Consider the following 18,908-nt stretch of genomic DNA (forward strand, 5'->3'; position numbering starts at 1 on the left):
TCCACATGCGAAACGATGAAGTGAGCCTTCCCTAATAACACACATAAAAGTAACTCAAGGGGCGCCTGGGGGGCTCAGCTGGTTAACTGACTGCCTTCGGCTCGGGTCATGAGTCCTGGGATCGAGTCCCGCATCTGGCCCCCTGCTCGGCAGGAAGTCTGCTTCTCCCTCTGAACCTCCCCCTCCTCATTGTCACTCTCTCTTTCTCTCAAAATAAGTAAATAAAATAAATAAATAACTCAAAATGAATCGAAGACCTAAATGTAAGACTTAAAACAACAAAACCCTTAGAAGAAAACATAGGACAAAGCTTCATGACATCAGATTTGGCAGTGATTTCTTGTATATGTTGGATACGATTCCAAAGGCAGAGTAGCAAGAGAAAGAACAAACAAACTGAACTTCCTGAAAATTTTAAATTGTGTGCATCAAAAGACACTATCCAGAGTAAAAAGACAACCCAGAGAATGGGAGAAAATGTCTACAAATCGTGACCTGACAACGGATTAACATTCAGAACATGAAGAGAACCCCTGAAAGTCACCACCACCACAAAAAACGTTCAAAAATGGGAAAAAGACTTGGAACAGACATTTCTCCAAAGAAATACAAATGGCCAAAAAAGACATGAAAAGATACTCAGTATCACTCATCGTCGGGGAGCTGCACGTGAGAACCACGAGGCCCCGCCGCACACTCAGGAAGACGGCAACGGTCGGGAACACAGGGCACGGAGCACGCGGGGAAATGGGGCCCCTGCGCGTTGTTGGTGGGAACGTAAAATGGTGCAGCCGCTGTGGAAAACGGTAGGGCGGGTCCTCACGACACTGAAAACGGAGTCACAATTTGATCCGTAAATTCTACTTCTGGGTACAGACCCCCCAAACGGAAAGGGGTCTCGAACAGATAGCTGCACAGCTGTGTTCGCAGCAGAATGATTCCCGACAGCTACCGCATGGAGGTGACCCGGGGTCCACGGACGGATGACTGGAGGGCAGCGGTGGCCTCGGCATCTCATGGAGTCTTAGTGACCCACGACGGGTGCGGCAGCACAGCGGCCCCCGAGGACACGGTGCCGAGGAAAACGAGCCGGTCCCCATCAGACAAACACCGCGTGATTCTAGTTACGTGAGGTACTCAGCCGAAACGATCGCAGAGATGGGAAGGAGAATGGTGCTTGCCAAGGTCTACAAGGAGCAGGTAAGGGGGACTGAGTTTCAGTTTTATGAGATGAAAACAGTATGGAGCTGGATGGGGGGATTCCTGCACAACATAATGTAATGTATTTACTGCCACTGCACTATACATTTAAAAATGTTTAAGATGGTAAATTTAATGTTATGTGTATTTTACCATAACAAAATGAAAAAAATTATAAAGCATACGGCAATACTTTAAAAAATGAAATTATGAGTGGAAAGAATGCCTTTAATCAATTCATTTTTAAGATATTTACCTTTAATATAAATAAAATAATTTTAAATGTGCATTAAACCACTCTATGTTCTAGTTTTTTCAGGTAGCAAACTAAAATTATGTCTTTCAATATGTAACTTAATAACACCACAGCACTCCCAGAAAAGTATGAAATATTATCACAGTTAAATTATAAATTAACCCATCAACCTCTATCTAGTGGCTATCACAGAATATCCTCTCCTCACCTTTTGCTAAGGACAAGGGTTTTGCGTTAATACATAATAACACATTATTATGTATTGCATTGCGTTGTTATGTATTACATTATGTAATTATATTGTGTTACATTATAATACATATGTATTACATTATGTATTACATTATGTTAATATGTTAATACATATCTATCTCTACAAAGGCAACACTTGTATTTAATTTTTCTTTAAAATTATTATTACACTAGATATTTTTCATCCAAAAAAAAGCTCACGGAGAAGCTGTAGGTTACGAACTACTGTGTACAGATCTCAGGCACGGCCACACGTCGCTATCACAACAGCAGTAACCGCACACTCTGGCTTCCTCTTTACAGCTTAATGTGTGCATTTAAACATTAAAATACATCAAATCTGGGAACCTTCCGCCTTGAAGTCATGTTCTATGCAGCATTCTTGACATTTTGGTTATGGAGTGTTTCTAGAGTAAGAGCTCCACAAGCCCAGAGCCCTGCTCCTGGAGCAGGACAGATCTCAGGCGTCGTGGCGCACTGGCCGCGCGTCTGTCACGCACCAAACACTCCGCTGTCCTGAGTGGCGTGCGTCTCTCTCCTATGATGACCTCCCCACAGAAAGTTGTATTTTAAGATCAAAGAGAAATAAAAGTATCTTGAGAAAGAGGAAAGAAACCCCCCAATTTTTTTTAAAGATTTTATTTATTTATTTGACAGACAGAGATCACAAGTAGGCAGAGAGGCAGGCAGAGAGAGAAGGGAGGAAGCAGGCTCCCTGCCAAGCAGAGAGCCCGATGTGGGACTCGATCCCAGGACGCTGGGATCATGACCTGAGCCGAAGGCAGCGGCTTTAACCCACTGAGCCACCCAGGCGCCCCCCAAAAATTTTTTTTAAAGGTTTTATTTATTTATTTGAGAGAGAGACAGCGAGAGAGAGCATGAGCGAGGAGAAGGTCAGAGGGGGAAGCAGACTCCCCGTGGAGCCGGGAGCCCGATGCGGGACTCGATCCCAGGCCTCCGGGATCATGACCTGAGCTGAAGGCAGTCGCTTAACCCACTGAGCCAGCCAGGTGCCTTTATCAAACCATTTTGAAATGATATAAATTCTGGCCATTTTTGCTAATTACTTGGAAAACACTTGCTAGATATTTTGTTCTCTGACTTATCTGTGAGGCACAACATCTAAACCAATCCTAACAAGTTTCCAAAATATTTCCACTGGTATTGCAAATACTGATCAGGTGAAACGCTGTAATTTACACGGAATTCAAAGAAAGGGCTTGGCACACAGCTGCCTAGTGCACAGGAGAGAGCAGGAGCAGCCGCTGCTCAGCCTCGTGATTCCAAGCACTGGACGGCCAGCAGGTACCCGCCAGGGCCACAACCCAGCTGCGCACGAGGCCGTCAGAGCACCCTGGAAAGAAGCTGTCACTCAACAGATGAGACGGGCTTCGTCCATCTGGAGACCGCGACGCCATTCAGTGTTCAAAACTCAGGTGGGTGCTGTTTCTTAGAAGTCAACTCATTTTAAGAATAGAGAAAGGTATTTAATGTAACTTGCCTCAGGTAGATCCCGTGGGAAGAGGGGAGCTCACCGTACTCCTTCCAACATGTACTCGACACCTAGCAGAGCCCACAGCCTACCTTAGAAACTGGCGCCACGAGGAGAGCTGAGACTGCCTCTCGCTGCAGTCGTCCCTGGCCTAGTGCCAGAGCCCAAGAGGGACACACCCGGTGACACGCAGCGCGCCACCAGCACGCACGTGGGCGGGCAGAAGTGCAACGGTTTCAAAGAACGGAAAAGAAAAGGAGGTCCTCCACGTGCGGCTCCTCAGCTGGGTCTGACAGTCCGGCAGCGCCACAGGCGGCCTTCGACGAGAGGGGTCTGTGGACGGATGGCGCCCACGCGTACAGCCGAAGCTCTGCTGCCGGACACACACTCGCGCTTTCTTGTTCATCCTGCAGCCCCCCAGGTGACTGCGTCCACTACAGCCTGTCCAGTAAAGTATGTTATACGCCGTGCTGCACGGAGCTGGAAGCACCTACTGATAATTACACAATGGCACCGATATACAAAATACAAAGGAAAAATATTTATTTAGTTAATAAAAAAAAAAAAGGTTCACGCTATCCCCATGAAAATGTGTTTCCGGGAAACAGTGTGAAGGGAAGAGTGAAAACAGTAACATCCGTGCTTCCATCAGGAGGGTAAGACTATCACTAGCCACGCTATTTTACACAGCTTCACTCCAGCGGTGATCACACCCTTGTGAATTGTAAAGCACCCCGGCGTCAGATCAAGGGCCCGCACAGCGGCTGACGCGCCATCGTCCGTCTTCAGCGCACGGAAGGTAGCTCCAGCACCGCGCCCCGGGGACTCCAGGACCGCTCCCTGATTTGTCCACGGGAAAATGCCAGGCCAGAGAGCTGTCATTTGGTTCCTTTCTTTATAAAGAAAAGCAAAGAGGTAACAATTGCCTGAGGAATAAATAATCCAAGAAAACAGAGTTTTCCCTTTGACTTTTATGATTTTATAGAACAAAGCATCAACCTTCAAGAGAGAACAATGTGGCCTCTATGCATCAACTGTTTTGTACTTGTTTATTTATACCTGAACGGAAAAGTCTAACTTCTGATCCACGGAGCGATGGTCTTAGAATCCAACTCTGACCGACACCACTGGACAGAGGACAAGCCGTGCAGACTCACTCCTACTTCCCAGACACAGTCCACATGGCTTATCTTCCAGGTGTCTGTTGATCTAGGAGTTAGAGCCACAACCCAGCAAATGGAGTATATAATTTGGATAAAAACCTGCCCGTTGCTGACTCACGTGCTTTATTATTTAAAGTATGAAACAAATACAACGATTCTCTACCATGAACTCTGACTTATTTTCATGTACTGTGGCGATGTCCACGCTCTTCTCCCTGCCCCAGACTGTGAGCTATGTGACTATGTGACTATGTGACTGCGGTGCCGACCCAGACCTTCTGAGCGCCTAGCACAGGGCAGGCACCCGTGACTGCCGAGTAACTGACTAAGTCAGAGTAGAAACACAAGTAGAAACGCCCCTTATCTTTGCCTCCGCAGGAAGCCGGCCGTCGGCCGCACTCGAAGCCTCTGACGCAGCCCTTCAGGCCAGCCTAGACACAGTGGCCCATCAAGTGACCACAAAAGTGCAAATGAGTATGATCTTACGAGTTTGAAACTCTTCCGAGGGGTCCCTACATACAGACATTTCAACATGATTAAAGCATGCATATCCTTTAGTGTAACATTTTCCCACAAAAATAAAGCATTAAAAAATACACGTGGGGCAGCTGGGTGGCGCAGTCCAGTAGGCATCTGACTCCTAACTTTGGCTCAGGTCATGATCTCAGGGCCATGAGAGTGAGCCCGCGTCTTGCTCTGCATTCAGCGGGGAGTCTCCTTGAGATTCTTTCCGTCCCCTTCTGCTTCCCCCCCACCACCCCCTCTCTCATTCTCTAAAATAAATAAATAAAATAAATAAAATCTTTTAAAGTACATAAATACACACATATTATAAGGCTTTCTAAACTGCAAATAAAAGGTTCAATACAATTTCATTTCAGAAATTTAAGTTGGCTCTCCCATTACTCTTCTACCACTATTTAATCCTGTCAACCCATTTTGTCTATTTCTGGCACAATTATGTGTTGAAAGAACACAGGATGCAGTTTCCTTTCAATTCTGTAATAACAATGATGGACTTTAAACATTATACTTTTTCTAATATCAAGAAAATTATTGTAAAAGATAGCTCTTTACCAATCTCAGATAGTACAGAATAAAGACTGGGCAGACAGGAAATAAATTATCTCTAAGTAACTTTGTCTCTGGGTTTCCTTCTCCTTAATGTGACACAGTCTGCACAGATGACATCTGCTTCGGGGAGGGAGAAAGCAAAACCATGTGAAGCTCTTTTCTCAACAGTGCACCCCTCTTAGCACACAAGAGAGCTATGTTTTTTAGAAAGGGAGTATTTTGATCGGAGAAGACCTGAAACAATAATGAATGAGCTATGGTCTGCAGAAGAAATGACAGCAAAAAGCGCCTATGAAGAACATTAAACAGGAAGGCGATGTTAAAGGCCTAGGAACGTGGCTAATATTTCAAAGCTGGCGAGTTTTCAACTCTAAACTTCAGGGAGAACTGCCGGGTCCTGAGTAATAAGCAAATCAATTCTATCAATAATAATAATAATAATAATATGAGTCATTTGTCTTACCCGGAACGTCGTACAGTGAGCAGCCGAGGTGACGCTGACATTATGAGGTGAGCAGAAGCAGACGTTATTCACAACGTGCGTAATTAGACTCTGCCCAGGCAACAAAGTACATAATACGTGTACCGGCACAGGACAACTGAATTAATCTACTCTGATTCTTACTGAATTACTTAGGCTGATATACAACGTGTATTCTCTCTCTCTCGTAGCTCATACTCTAGAAGAGGAACATACGCAGATGTCACTTCTTCATTTATTTTTGTTTCTTTAAAGATTTTATTTATTTATTTGACAGACAGAGATCACAAGTAGGTAGAGAGGCAGGCAGAGAGAGGGGGAAGCAGGCTCCCTGCTGAGCAGAGAGCCCGACTCGGGGCTCGACCCCAGGACCCTGAGATCATGACCCGAGCCGAAGGCAGAGGCTTCACCTGCGGAGCCCCCAGGCCCCTGGCGTCACTCCTCCAGATGCTCACTCGACATCCCGTAGCTGAACTGATGAATCCCACTTTCTAGTAACTTAGCATGGTTTTTCCTTTCCTTCGGGTTTGAAAGACGTACACAAAAATAAAGCTTTTTCTCCGTAAGCAATCCAGAGCTCACTATGAACATATTTAAAAGGAGTGAAATAAAATCCTGTTAGGAAGAGCAAACAGAGGCCACACGAGGCCGGGCGGCGGGCCTGCACCCATCAAGAATGCACAGTAATTCACACGAGGCAAACGTAACCGCCGCAAACTCCAGAGCCTCGACCGGGTCCAAACCCTGAGACGAACTCCCGGACCCTCTCGCGGCTCTGGAGCCGACTGTGCCGCGGCGCTGCTCGGCCTCCCTTACGACACCAGAGCGCGCCGTCTTCCCTCTCTCCCATGTGTGCGGCGTGCAGGAGCTCCGGGCGGCCGAGCTACCCCCACACCTGGCCACGCGGTCTGGGGAGGCAGTGGGGACGGGAGCATATGCAGGCGACTGCCTTCACCCCAAGCAAACCAGAGGTCTAGAGGACTCTTGTACGTACCCCAGTATTACAGTCTCTCTTCTAAGCTGGAAACCCTGAAATGGCTGCTTCTTCCGACAAGACCTTCAGGACGGAGCCGGGCTACCCTTCCCCCGCACTTGCACGCTCGCTCACACACAGTCGCACGCACTCGGCCACACACACAAGTCTCGCATCGTCCCGTGCTCGGTCACGCACTGTGTGAACTGGGCTTTGCAGCCTGGCTGTGTTCAGCCACACTCCTGCTCCCTCGCACTGACTCAGTGGGACGCCACACACACACGCAGACGTTTCCAACTCTTAGCAGGTGATAAGCAAGAGAAACCTGCGAAACAGAACGGAAGAAAGAAAGTACTATTCTAAAACACTAATAGTGGCTAAGTTAGTAACTTTTTTTTTTTTAAGACTTTATCCATTTATTTGACAGAGAAACAAGAGAGGGCACAAGCAGGCAGAGCAGGCAGAGAGAGAGGGAGACGCAGGCTCCCTGCTGAGCAGGGAGCCCGAGGCGGGGCTCGATCCCAGGACCCTGGGATCATGACTGGAGCAGAAGGCAGATGCTTCACTGACTGAGCCACCCAGGCACCCCCTAAGTTAATAACTCCTGACTAATCTTACTAAGGAAGCCCTTTGGTAAGGCTTTTTCTCAAATATACTAAATGGTCTTTAATTAGAAGATGCTCTTTTTCATAAATATTTTTACACAAACACACAGACCCTGGGTTTTCTCCAGAACTCATTATACACTGCCTCATCTCCCTCATGGAAACCGAATCCATGAGCACCTTGAACGTACTGTAACTGAAGCACCCGTAACAATAAAGTCACAAAGCAGTGACTGACGACCACCTCCTCTACAGGCACCTCGTTTCACTGCCCCATAAGGTGCTCACGATCCGGCACTAGCAAGCGCTCTCTCAAACGATGACAACTGCTCGCTAATCCCGGCCCGTGAGCAAGAGGGAAATGGAGCAGACAACCCGACAGGAATCTGCAGGACCTAAAAGCAAACTACAGTCGCACACTAAAACGCTTTAAGCATCATAAAGCATTTGTAACATCAGTATACGCCGTTACAGTCAAGTTACTGACCGGGGAGTCATCGGGGAGAAGGGATGTCAAGCTGTAGCGGAACACGACCACCGTGCCAAGAACGGCACGAAGCACGTGCGTGTACGTGAGCAGACGCGCAGCCGCCCGGGCAGCCCAGATCAGGAGACGACACGGCCGGGACAGTGTACTCACTACCACCCCGACTCACACCGGACTTGCGTGGGTACTTCCCCTTATTGACTCCTAAGACTTTCAGGGAGACGGACCGTTTCCGGAGCATACTGAACGAAAACACGGTACCGAGTGTGCCCCACAGAGACCGAGGGTGGGAAACATTCTCTAGGCTTTCCCTTTTCAGTTCAAAGCTTCTGTTCTCATTTATTCAAATTTAAGGCTTATTGTTTTTAACTTATGCACACAATGAATATATTTGTATTTAACAAAAGATTTAACTTACCCTAGTAAATGTGCCTTCAAAACTATGAATATCCAGTTGTGGCTTCTGAGCATAAACGTAAGCACTGATTGAAAAAAGGTCCTGGAATAGAGAACATCAGAATTAATTACATGATAAGTGGACAAAACTACTTGGAAATTTTTTAGTCACCAGCTAGTATCTCTCGTGTAGTATTTACCGAAAGCGACGGTTGGTCATCCTGCATCTTGTGCGCCAGCACTATGTTCACTGTGTGCACTACGTTCACTATGTTAGGATGGAAGGTAACTAAGGAAAACGATGTGAAGCTCGACAGGTGTGGCAATGTCCCCTGGCTCTGACAGACTGCTGCGGGACGACAGGTGTGTGCCAAGCTCTCGGGAGATGCTCCAAAATGCCACACTGCCTGGGGCTGCCCCAGAGTCCAAGTTTAAAGGTGGGGGTACACCTCATGGAGTTTTGTCATACTGTGTATGACAGGAGTATTTGGAAGTTACATGGATACCCAAGAACTCAGTGGGATTTAAGTCATCCTCACAATTCTACTTAAGTTCTATAAAGCAATTTAGCAAATTCCTAAATTTATCTGCGTGTTTTTTCTTCTAACCACAGCGACTGTATATGCTATAAACAATCAACTTCCTTAAAGCCATGAACATACTGCATTTCTCCCATGCCTGAACCACATCCCCACGATCTAGTTTATGAAATTGTATGGGACGGCTTTAACCATTCACACTTCACAGCAACTTTCCCAGAACTAGCTTTGAAGTAGAAAAAAAGTGGTTTAGGTCACCCCATTCACAGGCAACAGATAAACGCTTAAATAGTAAGTCCCCAGAGATGACATTTAAACACCTTATTTTAAGACAATTTATAAAAGTACATCTGCTGATTTAGAAATTTTAGGTTTTTTTAACATTGTAATTTTACTTTTTCAGTGTTCTAGAATTCACTGTTTATGCACCACACGCAGTGCTCCACGCAATCCGTGCCCTCCTTAATACCCACCACCAGGCTCTCCCAACCCTCCACCCCCCTCCCCTCCAAAACCCTCAGTTTGCTTCTCAGAGTCCACAGTCTCTCATGGTTCGTCTCCCCCTCCGATTTCCCCCAACTCACTTCACCTCTCCATCTCCCCACGTCCTCCGTGTTATTCCTTACGCTCCACAAGTAAGTGAGACCATATGATAACTGACTCTCTCTGCTTGACTTATTTCACTCAACATGAAAATGTGTTGATAACAAATTTTAATTCTTTAATGGTGCATGATTATTTTTACCAGGAGATCACAAAGAATTTATAATACTCAAAAGTTCCTCATCTGTGTGGCCTTTAACGGCACCAACACCCACACGGGATTCTGACTGCGCTGCCCGCCGGGCAGCCCATGGGTGAGTGACTTCCCATTTCTTCTGGGTGGTGATCCCACACGCCTGATGCGACCAGCGTGTAACCAACATTAGGAGACTCCAAAGCACACAGGTAGAAAGCCCGTCTGAGTTCACACAGGGAGGCGGCTGGAGAGTGTCCGACTAAACCTGACACAGTCTAAATATGTTCCCGTGTTTTCCAAACTGATGCATGTGGACATGAATGATGCTCTAAGCGGGTGAGTCACATCCATGAACGGAGATTACTCATACCGGAGCCTTGCAGAGTAAACTATCAGAGGTCTTCAGTTCTTGATATTTCAGTTGTTTTCTAAAAAATATATGCTTAATTGGCTCTCAGAAAGCTGGGCAAGTAGAGCGTTATACAGAAGTTTAAGAAATCTGTCCTTACAAAGGCCTGAAATTTAAACAAGACCCACACCAACAAGGAGTAAAGAACTGCAGCCGGTCCCCACCATGTTCCTCGCCGGGGCCACGGCCGCCCCTCCCCCACACCCCGCGCTCCTCGCCGGTCCCCATGGCCGGCCTCCCCCACCAGGAGCCCTACGCCGCAGGGCCCTAGCCTCTGCGCTGCCCGCATTTCCAGTTTCTCTGATGGAAGATGAGGACTCCCTTCCATTTCCCTGGTAATCTACGCGGTAACAACAGGCATCCGAAATACGCCTGAAAACAACTGCAGATGCTCTACTGGAAAGGGAAAAGAGACTTCTCTAAGATAAGGAAAATTCTGTCATACAAATGCAGGTTGGACGCGACAATCTAGTGACTACTGAGAAAAACTAGTGGAGAAGGAGAAACCTAGCCACTCAGACATGAACTTGTCAGATGCAAGCTCACTGCACAGCAAGGTAACAGCTGTGGACGGCAGGCCAAGCTGGTGTCGGAACAGAGTGGGCTTCCCAGCGTGTCACGAGAGACAGGCGCCCCCCTCCCCCCATCTCCACCGTGCCCACAGGCCCTCCTTGGAGCAGGGCTGATGCCGCGCCTGCAGCTCGGCGCTCACCGCACGGCCTGGAAGGCACAGCACTTGGAACCCTGGACTCACGGGCCCCCAGTGCGTGCGCTGCACTCTAAGCTGGGCCCGACGCGGCCGGCCAGGGCTGTTGCAATCATGGCACGATTAGCGCCAAGCTGATGCAGGAACAGGTTCACAAACGGAGCTGGGACCGGCAACAGGTGCAAGAATTCAGACCCCCTGGAGAGACATTAAGCATTAAAACAACTGGTTGCTGGCTGGGTCCCCTGGGTTACCCAAGCCGCCCACAATCAAGGGCCCACGCTCTGCCGGGCGCTATGAAATCAAGATGCTCTGGGTACCAACACGAGAGCCCTGTCCAACGCTGCAACAGGAAGGAGGCCCGCGCCATCCTGGTGACCCCGCCGCAGCCCCATCTGTCTCGGGAGCGCCTGGCTGTCATTAACCTGCGGCTGGCAGTCCCGATCGGCTGCCATCTGGGACAGCGGACCACATTCCTGAACCTCACCTGCCCCGTGTGTGCGCCTTACGGTGAGGCAGAGTGATTCCTAGGTGCTGCTGCTCCAGAAGGTAAATCATCTCCTCCGGGCCACTCCCCAGAGAAATGATGGGGACAGAGCGGAGGTGGGCACATGAAGCTGTTTTGAAACGGGTCAAAGATTCAGATCTCCCCCTGACCAATTCCTAAACATGATGGTCTTTGGCATTAACTTGTATAAAAACGTTTTCCTGTACGGGAGCCTGGCTGACTTAGTCTCTTAATTGTCTGGCTCTTGACTTCAGCTCCGGTCACGCTCTCGGGGTCATGAGATCAAGCCCTGCACTCAGCTCCGTGACATTCTCTCTTTCCTTCTCCGTCTGCCCCTCTCCCCCCAGTCCACGCACACATTATCCTTCTCTAAAGAAAAAAAATAATTTCCTATAAAAAATGCTGCGTGCTTCTTTTTTAAGGAAGACTTATCTGAGAGAGAGACAAAGAGAGTGAGAGAGAACGAGCAGGGGAAGGCAGGCAGAGAGAGAAGCCCAAGCAGATGCCCCCGTCAAGCGTGAAGCCCAGCGAGGGGCTCGATCTCATGACCCTGCAGTCCCCCGACCCCTCAATCTCTTGACCTGAGCCGGAACCAAGTGTCAGACACGCAACTGACTGAGCCATCCAGGCATCCTAAATGCTTTGTGCTTCTTGGATAAAACCCTTTGAGCTGAAAGTCTGGGCAGACGACGTGAGGACTCCTGGGGGCACAACACTGGGGAGGAGCAGAGGAAGGAGGTCACCTCTGCTTCTCACAACTGCTGGCAGGCTCTCCAGTCTAGCAGAAAACCCTCCTGCTGCCAGTGATCGGCATTTGAGACTCAAAAGGGCACATCCGGCAGCTTGGACGGCTCACTTGGACTTGTGGTGAACGGCTGATAGTGCTGTTTTCACGGCCAGGGTCTCTACAGGCCATGCCTGGCAGCAGGCGTGCAGACTGGTCTCACCGGCTGAGTGAGGTCCCAGAACAGCAAAGCCGCTAGCACTTCTCCTCTAAAGACACTTGGGCAAAGCAGTGGGCTGTGCAGACGTAGGAGCACGGACTTGAGAAAGGCCTGCTCACAAGCAAGGCTGGCCCTTGGGTGGGGTCTAGAGATGTGGATGTCAGGAGCATTCCCACCATTCCCAGATAAGAAAGACCGCCGGTGCCTGACCGATTTACTCAAGCAGAGTGCTTTACACTGAACACCTGCTTCCTTCTGGGAGTCTGGCATCTTCGAGTGCACCGGACACAGGAATGCCCCCGTGGCCTCTCCTGCCCTTCCGCAGTAGGAACCATCTCGCTTGTGTTCTTGTAACGGCTGCCGGGGGTATGCAGTGTGTCCTGTGGGAGTCCACCAGGATGGGCTCCAGAGCCGTGCCCCCTGCTTCCTCCAGAACCACCCCAGGGCCTTCACTGGGCTATCTGTGTCCCGCATCCCGTCGCTGGAGTAAACCATGGTCATGAGGAGAACTATGTGCTAAGTCCTGGTCGGGGGAGTCCTCCTAGGGAATCATTAAAACTGGGGGTGGTCTTAAAGGTCCCCCAAAACAGAGACTTTATCATTTTTATAGTCCTCATTTTCAGCTTTTGTTATTTGTTTCGTTTGGGTTTTGCCTCAGAACGAATGTTTTAGCATGGCTACCACCTTTAGAAAATCCCAGACTTGAAGGCATGAAGAAGACCCAGAGGCCCAAGATGGGAGTAACCACAGCAGCTAAAGAGCAGCAGGGGAGGTAGAGACCTGAGGCGGGAGAGTGCCTCAGAGGAGCCCGGGACTCTGATCCTCTCACCCCGACCCCACACGACCCACGTGCAGGGCGGGTTTCCAGCACCGCAGCTGATGGACGTGAACAAGGACCCCAACTGCACGGAAGACAGAGCTTGGACTTCAACTTCAGCCCAGTGAACTGCCAAGGAGAACAAAACCAAACACAGAACAGTATTCTTCAGAAGAACATAAGCCTATCCAGAGTGTCTACAATGTATCATTAGAAATGTTGAGGACACCCTCCAAACTTCCAGACACACGAAGACATAAGAACACAAGATCCAGATTCAGGAAAAAATTCAATCAGGAAAGACTAAATCTGAGATGACCAGATATCAGAATTAAGAGATGAGAATTTCAAAGCAATTTTAATATCTCAAAGAATTAAAGGAAAAATTCTCCTAAAGAATATATAATGGAAAACCACAGCGCAGAAAAATAAAAATATATTTAAGGAAAAAGAACCAAATGGAAATTATAGAATTAAAAAATACAGTATTTGAAATAAATTTATTTTTATTTAACTTATTTATTTTATTTATTTAAACTTAACAGCAGATTGGAGATAACAGGACAGAGTCAGTGAACTTGAAGAAAGACCAAGAGCTAATGAGTCTGAAGGCACAAAGAGAAAAAGATTTAGGAAAGGATACAGCTGCACGCCACTGACAGGGTATCAAGAGATCTAACGTGCTTACAATTGGGTTGCTGGAAGGAGTGGAGAGAGAATGGGGAAGGAAAACTATTTGAAAAAATAATGACTAAAAATATGCAAAATATGCTGATAGCCCAGACAGATGCAAGAAGCCCTGAAAATCCCTGGACAGGTGAATACAATTTAAAAGAAAGAAAGAAAGCCTAAAGTCCCACTGCTAAAAAACCAAAGAGAAATTCCAAACATACCCAGAGAAAAATATATATTACACACAGGGGACAATGATCGAAACAACACTGATTTCTCATTAGAAATTAACGGAACCAGGAGACAGTGAAACAAAATATTTAGAGTGCTTTGGGGGGGCGGGGAATCTGTCTTTCAAGAATTCAATTTTCAGCAAAAATACCCTTCACAAAAACAGCAGAAATAAAGATATTTTGAGATAAATAAGAACAAGAATTCACTATTAGCAGACATACACCACAAGAAATGTTAACATAAACTCTTGAGGCCAAAGGGAAATATTATCCAGTACAAATTCAGTCTTTAGAAGGGAATGGTGAGGCACAAAAATAATACATAGCAAAAGAAAAACAAAAATGCCGTTTTTCCACCCAATTTTTCCTTAAAATACAGACAAAACATCGGAATGGGTCATACACAGATACGCTGCACGTAAAACGCCCGCGAGCGCACAGAAGCGAAGGCGAAGGCAGGACGGGCGGGCGCAGCAAACGGACCCGTCCCGCAACAAGGTTCTTACGTTCTCCGGCAAGCGACACAATTCTAACTTTCCACAACACACTTTCAGTTAAGCACGTATTAGGGTCTCTGGCAACTGCCAAAGAAGCGCAGAGACGTCTGGCTGAGAAGCCAACAGATGAAGCAAACAGTCCGTCCGTCTTCCAGACCCGTTGCACGCTGTTATTTCGGCAACTGCGTCTTCTACGAGCTTGCCTTTCCGCGTGATCTTTCTTCATAGCTTCTGTTTGGACTGTAATATCCCCTCAGATTTCGTAAAATATATTAGAGATTTGTGTTTCCTCTCTTCTACTCCTGGACACCCCAATTCACCCAGCCTTGTCTGATCTCCTCTGCTCGTGGGAGCCTGGAACGGCGGGCTGTAGGTCATGCTCAATCACTTAAATAGTCCTTGCCAGAAAACAAGCAACGGTCTAAAAACGATACAGCTTCCTTCATTTCTAGAAAACAACTCTTTTGCCGTTTACACTGCATTTATTTCCTACTTTACTGTAGCCGAGTGCGGAGCACACAAATCTTCAAGTGGCTTAGACTCACGAACGTGGTGGCTGTACCAACCCCAGAGGGAGCCTTCTGCTCTGCGGGCAGCAAATCCTCCAGGAGAGCTAACTGCGAAGTCTGCGTGCGCACCACCCGGGAGGAAGTACCTGACGAAATCAAAGAAAGTCACCAGAAAACTAACGGAAGAGATGGTGTGGCACAGACACTTCCTACCGTCCTTCCCAACTCCTGCTAAAGACAGGACTCCCAGGCCTTCGATGGGCATCCGGCCCCCGCCCAACAACGCAGCCCTCAGCATCCTCTCCAGCCAGCTCCGGCCGTGTGGGGCGGAAGACGACGAGAAGTGCTATGGCAGGAGGGGAGCAGTCACGGGGGACACAGGGGAGAGTCACCTAACAATGATGCCACAGCTGCCCTCTCAGCCTTAGACCACCCAACTCTGGGCTGTCGAGTGAGGGGGAAAAAACTTCTCTCCTAATTTGTGGTGCATGGGTTCAGGAAACAGAAACCACTCCGGATCTCAGGAATGGAAAGGGATTTAACATATGGAGTGAGGTCCTTCCAAAATTACAGGAAGGGATTAGACTCATGACAGAACCTCCAAAAATGACTCTCAGAACATAACCAAAACGGTCCTCCATGGGAAATGCCTTTGAACAACTGAGTTCAAGACACATCCACTGAGTCTGACTCCAGGGCGCACAGACCACTGACCCCACGGCACCTGCCACTTCTGCCCATGACAGGGAGGGTGGGCCCTGCCAGCAGACAGCGTCAACAGGGCAGGAGACCTCGTCCCCATTCCTGCCCTAGACATTCTTCGGAGTCTGTTTGACGTGGGAACGCTCATTCACACACCTTCTTCAGGGCCTGGAAAACACAGACTGATGAATTTTCAACTTTCTAGAGAACAGAGACGCTGTACTGGATAGAGCGTGGACATAGCAGCTTGCCACCACGGGTCTGCTACTGCCGTTGAGAGAGTATACGTGAACTAATAAAAAGTTATTTTCAAGTTAATTAAGTCAGGCTGGTTTGCACAAGGAAAAGCACATTGTGTAATGACTGTGGGCTTCGGGAAAACCGCAAGAATGTTTAATAAGCAGCCAAGCGACCCCTGGGATGAGGCAGGTCTGAGAACCCTGCGTCGCTGGAATGTTACCCCACTGGAGTATTTTTAAACAAATGAAGCTCTCGCGTGACAGACTACCTTTCGATACACGGACATAAAGAACAACTCTGGCAACAACCCTCATTTCTACATGCACATGAACATTCAGAGGAATGCGTTTCATCTAGTGTATTAGACATCAAATGACTGAGTAATGGCACAATAATGAGAATGTCATTCGAAGCTTTTCACGATAATTTAAAAATCATTCTGAAGTTTTCAATAATGTAGGAAAGCCTCTGCTATTAGGTCAAGGGCAACATTTGTTCGCATTACTTAAAGGTCATTAAAATACATCCTTAATCATAACATGTGGTTCATTACAAATAAAATTGCCTTTCGTTCAATAAAACTAATTAAATGTAAATGGTATTGTTTACTGCTATATGGATCTTTTGAAATAAATCAGCAAGTCATGATTTATTGTGACCTCATTGTTGTTAATAAATTTGCCTGATCACAAAAGCCAGAGGCACATTTCCCGAATATCTATGGGCGCCCGCAAAGCCTTCTAGCCGCCTGCGCAGCACTGACAAGCCCAGCCCGCCGCCACGGCTCGCGGCACAGTCACTGTCAAGTAGCTTGCTCCAGTTTAACTGGTCACATCATCAGACCAGGGACTACAACGAAATCGGAGAGAGCATTCTTGGTGGTATCCTTGGTTCTTTAGGAAAAGCGTGAAGGTCCGCAGGCTGACTCCTCAGCATCACGATGCTCGGTTGATGATGCGCACACCAGGAAGGACACCGAATGTCCCCAAACCACTGCCTCCGAGACAGAGAAGTCTGCATGAGTGACAGGGGACGAGTAAACTCTTCGATGAAAAACCAAACTGCCATGCCTGAATCCATAAAGAAATCAGAGCTCTTTTTCCTACGAAATCTATACATATGTGCCAAAGTATATGAAGCTACAAATTTAATTTAATGAACCAGAAATTCACTTAAACTTCCTTTTTTTCTAGAATATACTGCTTATTGGTTTTATGTTCATACCAAAACCGAAAATGTGGTTTCACATACTAGCTCCTTTACCTAAATGGTAACTCACACGATCAAAGTACACCAATCATAACATTCAAAAATTAGCATTACGTGAAGTATATACTGTACCTTTGTAACTGTTTTTGAAGTTGATACACATCCGTCACTAATAAAGATGAAGAAAAGATCCTTATAATATTGAACATAATAAAATGTCACTTCCTGTGGACCACAGCGAAGAGGACACCCGACGGTCCAGACGGTACGGTGGGATACTAACTACGCTTCTAAGACGTAACTTACCACAGGAAGCTGCGCAGCTTTCAAGTGCACAACTGGGTGCACCTGCACACCTGCACCTGAGGACAGCGGCCCGCTGCGGGACACAGCCACCCGCTCCCCTGCAGGGCGCCCGGCCCTGGCCTCCACTGCAGGACGGACGGGCGTTCCGAGTTCTGCATGACCGTCGTGACCTCGGGGGCGCTGACTCGTCCGTGAGCTTGGGCTTTTCTTTCAGACACATTCGTTCACGCTCCCTTCCGCACTCATGCAAACTAAAGCTGCTACAAATGATCGCCTAGCGCCAGCCTTCCCACCTGTCCCGCCTGTGACTCGGGACTCCTTGCCAAGGAGACTCAGACAGAAAGACTCGGGCTGGGGCCCCCAACTGTGCACGAGAGCAAAGAGAAACCCTCCCCAGCCCGTGATGACTCACCGGACACCTCTCAACCCTAGAGGGTTCCCTGAGGATGATGCTTCCTGAGCCGGAAGAAGAAGAGCAGGACACAAGGGAGACGCACGCAACTGTGAAATAGCAGGACCGACCCCTGGGTCGGCTCAAACCCCGCCAGGAAGCCAAGAGGCAGGAACGTGTCACGATGAGCGCGAACCCCTCCTCACAGACGTATGAGAACCGCAGGCCGGACGTCCTCAGTGGCGCGGTGACAGCACAGCCTGACTTTGCCCCGAGAAGAAAGAGCAAAGCGGACAGAAAGCATGGGCGGTCCGAGTGCATCTTGGGAAGAGTGGGAAAAGGAGGGGCCGGAGGGCGCACGCGCGGGCTCCGCCACTGTCAGGCCCGTGTCACGTGACGGGAGACAGGAGGAGCCACTCGCCACACACCTGGGTAGGAAACGTGAGTTCTGGCCAGGCAGAGTGCAACCAGAGAGCCCAACCTTGAACCGACCTCAGAGATGACACAGCATGGGGGACAGGTCAAGCCCAACCAGCCAGTTACAGGTACCTTTGAACAACCAAGAATTTCCAAGGTTGTGCCAGAAAGATCAAGCCCTTGTACTGGGGTTACACCAGCATCACAATAAAGGGGGCTCCAGGCCCTCCCCAGTAAAGTTTAAGCACAAATCAAGTTTATTCACAAGCTGCTAAACTAAGAAAATCAATGGTTTTGAAAAAAGAGAAAAATACAAACACGTAGAATATTGAGCATTCCATAAAAAAATTACCATCCGTGCAAAGAAGCAGGAAATTGTGACCTGTAACAGGAGAATGATTAAAAACTTAAAAACTGGGCGCCAGGGGGCACAGTCAGTTAAGCATCCGATTCTTGGTTTCAGCTCAGGCCGTGATCTCAGGGTCTTAAGACTGAGTTGCATGTGGGGCTCTGCGCTCAGTGGGGGTCTGCTTGCTTCCTCTCCTTCTGCCGACCCACACCCCGCCCACACGCGCATACTCACTCTCTCTCAAATAAATAAATCTTGAAACAAAAACAAAAACTAGAAACATACCAAGAAATAACAGAGACAGTGGAATTAACAGATGAAGAATAAGTATTATAAAATGCT

The 18,908-nt window shown here is 47.9% G+C and overlaps 1 protein-coding gene across 3 annotated transcripts in view; it reads right to left on the reverse strand.

Annotated features, from left to right (window-relative positions):
• ATP9B (ATPase phospholipid transporting 9B (putative)) overlaps positions 1–18,908 on the reverse strand; it is a 235,012-nt gene that overhangs the window by 122,561 nt on the left and 93,543 nt on the right. For all 3 annotated transcript variants that reach the window (XM_080821146.1, XM_080821145.1, XM_080821147.1), the window contains one exon: positions 8,402–8,482. In XM_080821146.1, the coding sequence (XP_080677272.1) occupies positions 8,402–8,482 (81 nt within the window). The remainder of the gene's footprint in view (positions 1–8,401; positions 8,483–18,908) is intronic.

The sequence above is a fragment of the Martes martes genome (assembly GCF_963455335.1).
Source record: "Martes martes genome assembly, chromosome: 13".
In the NCBI taxonomy this organism is placed as follows: Eukaryota; Metazoa; Chordata; class Mammalia; order Carnivora; family Mustelidae; genus Martes; species Martes martes.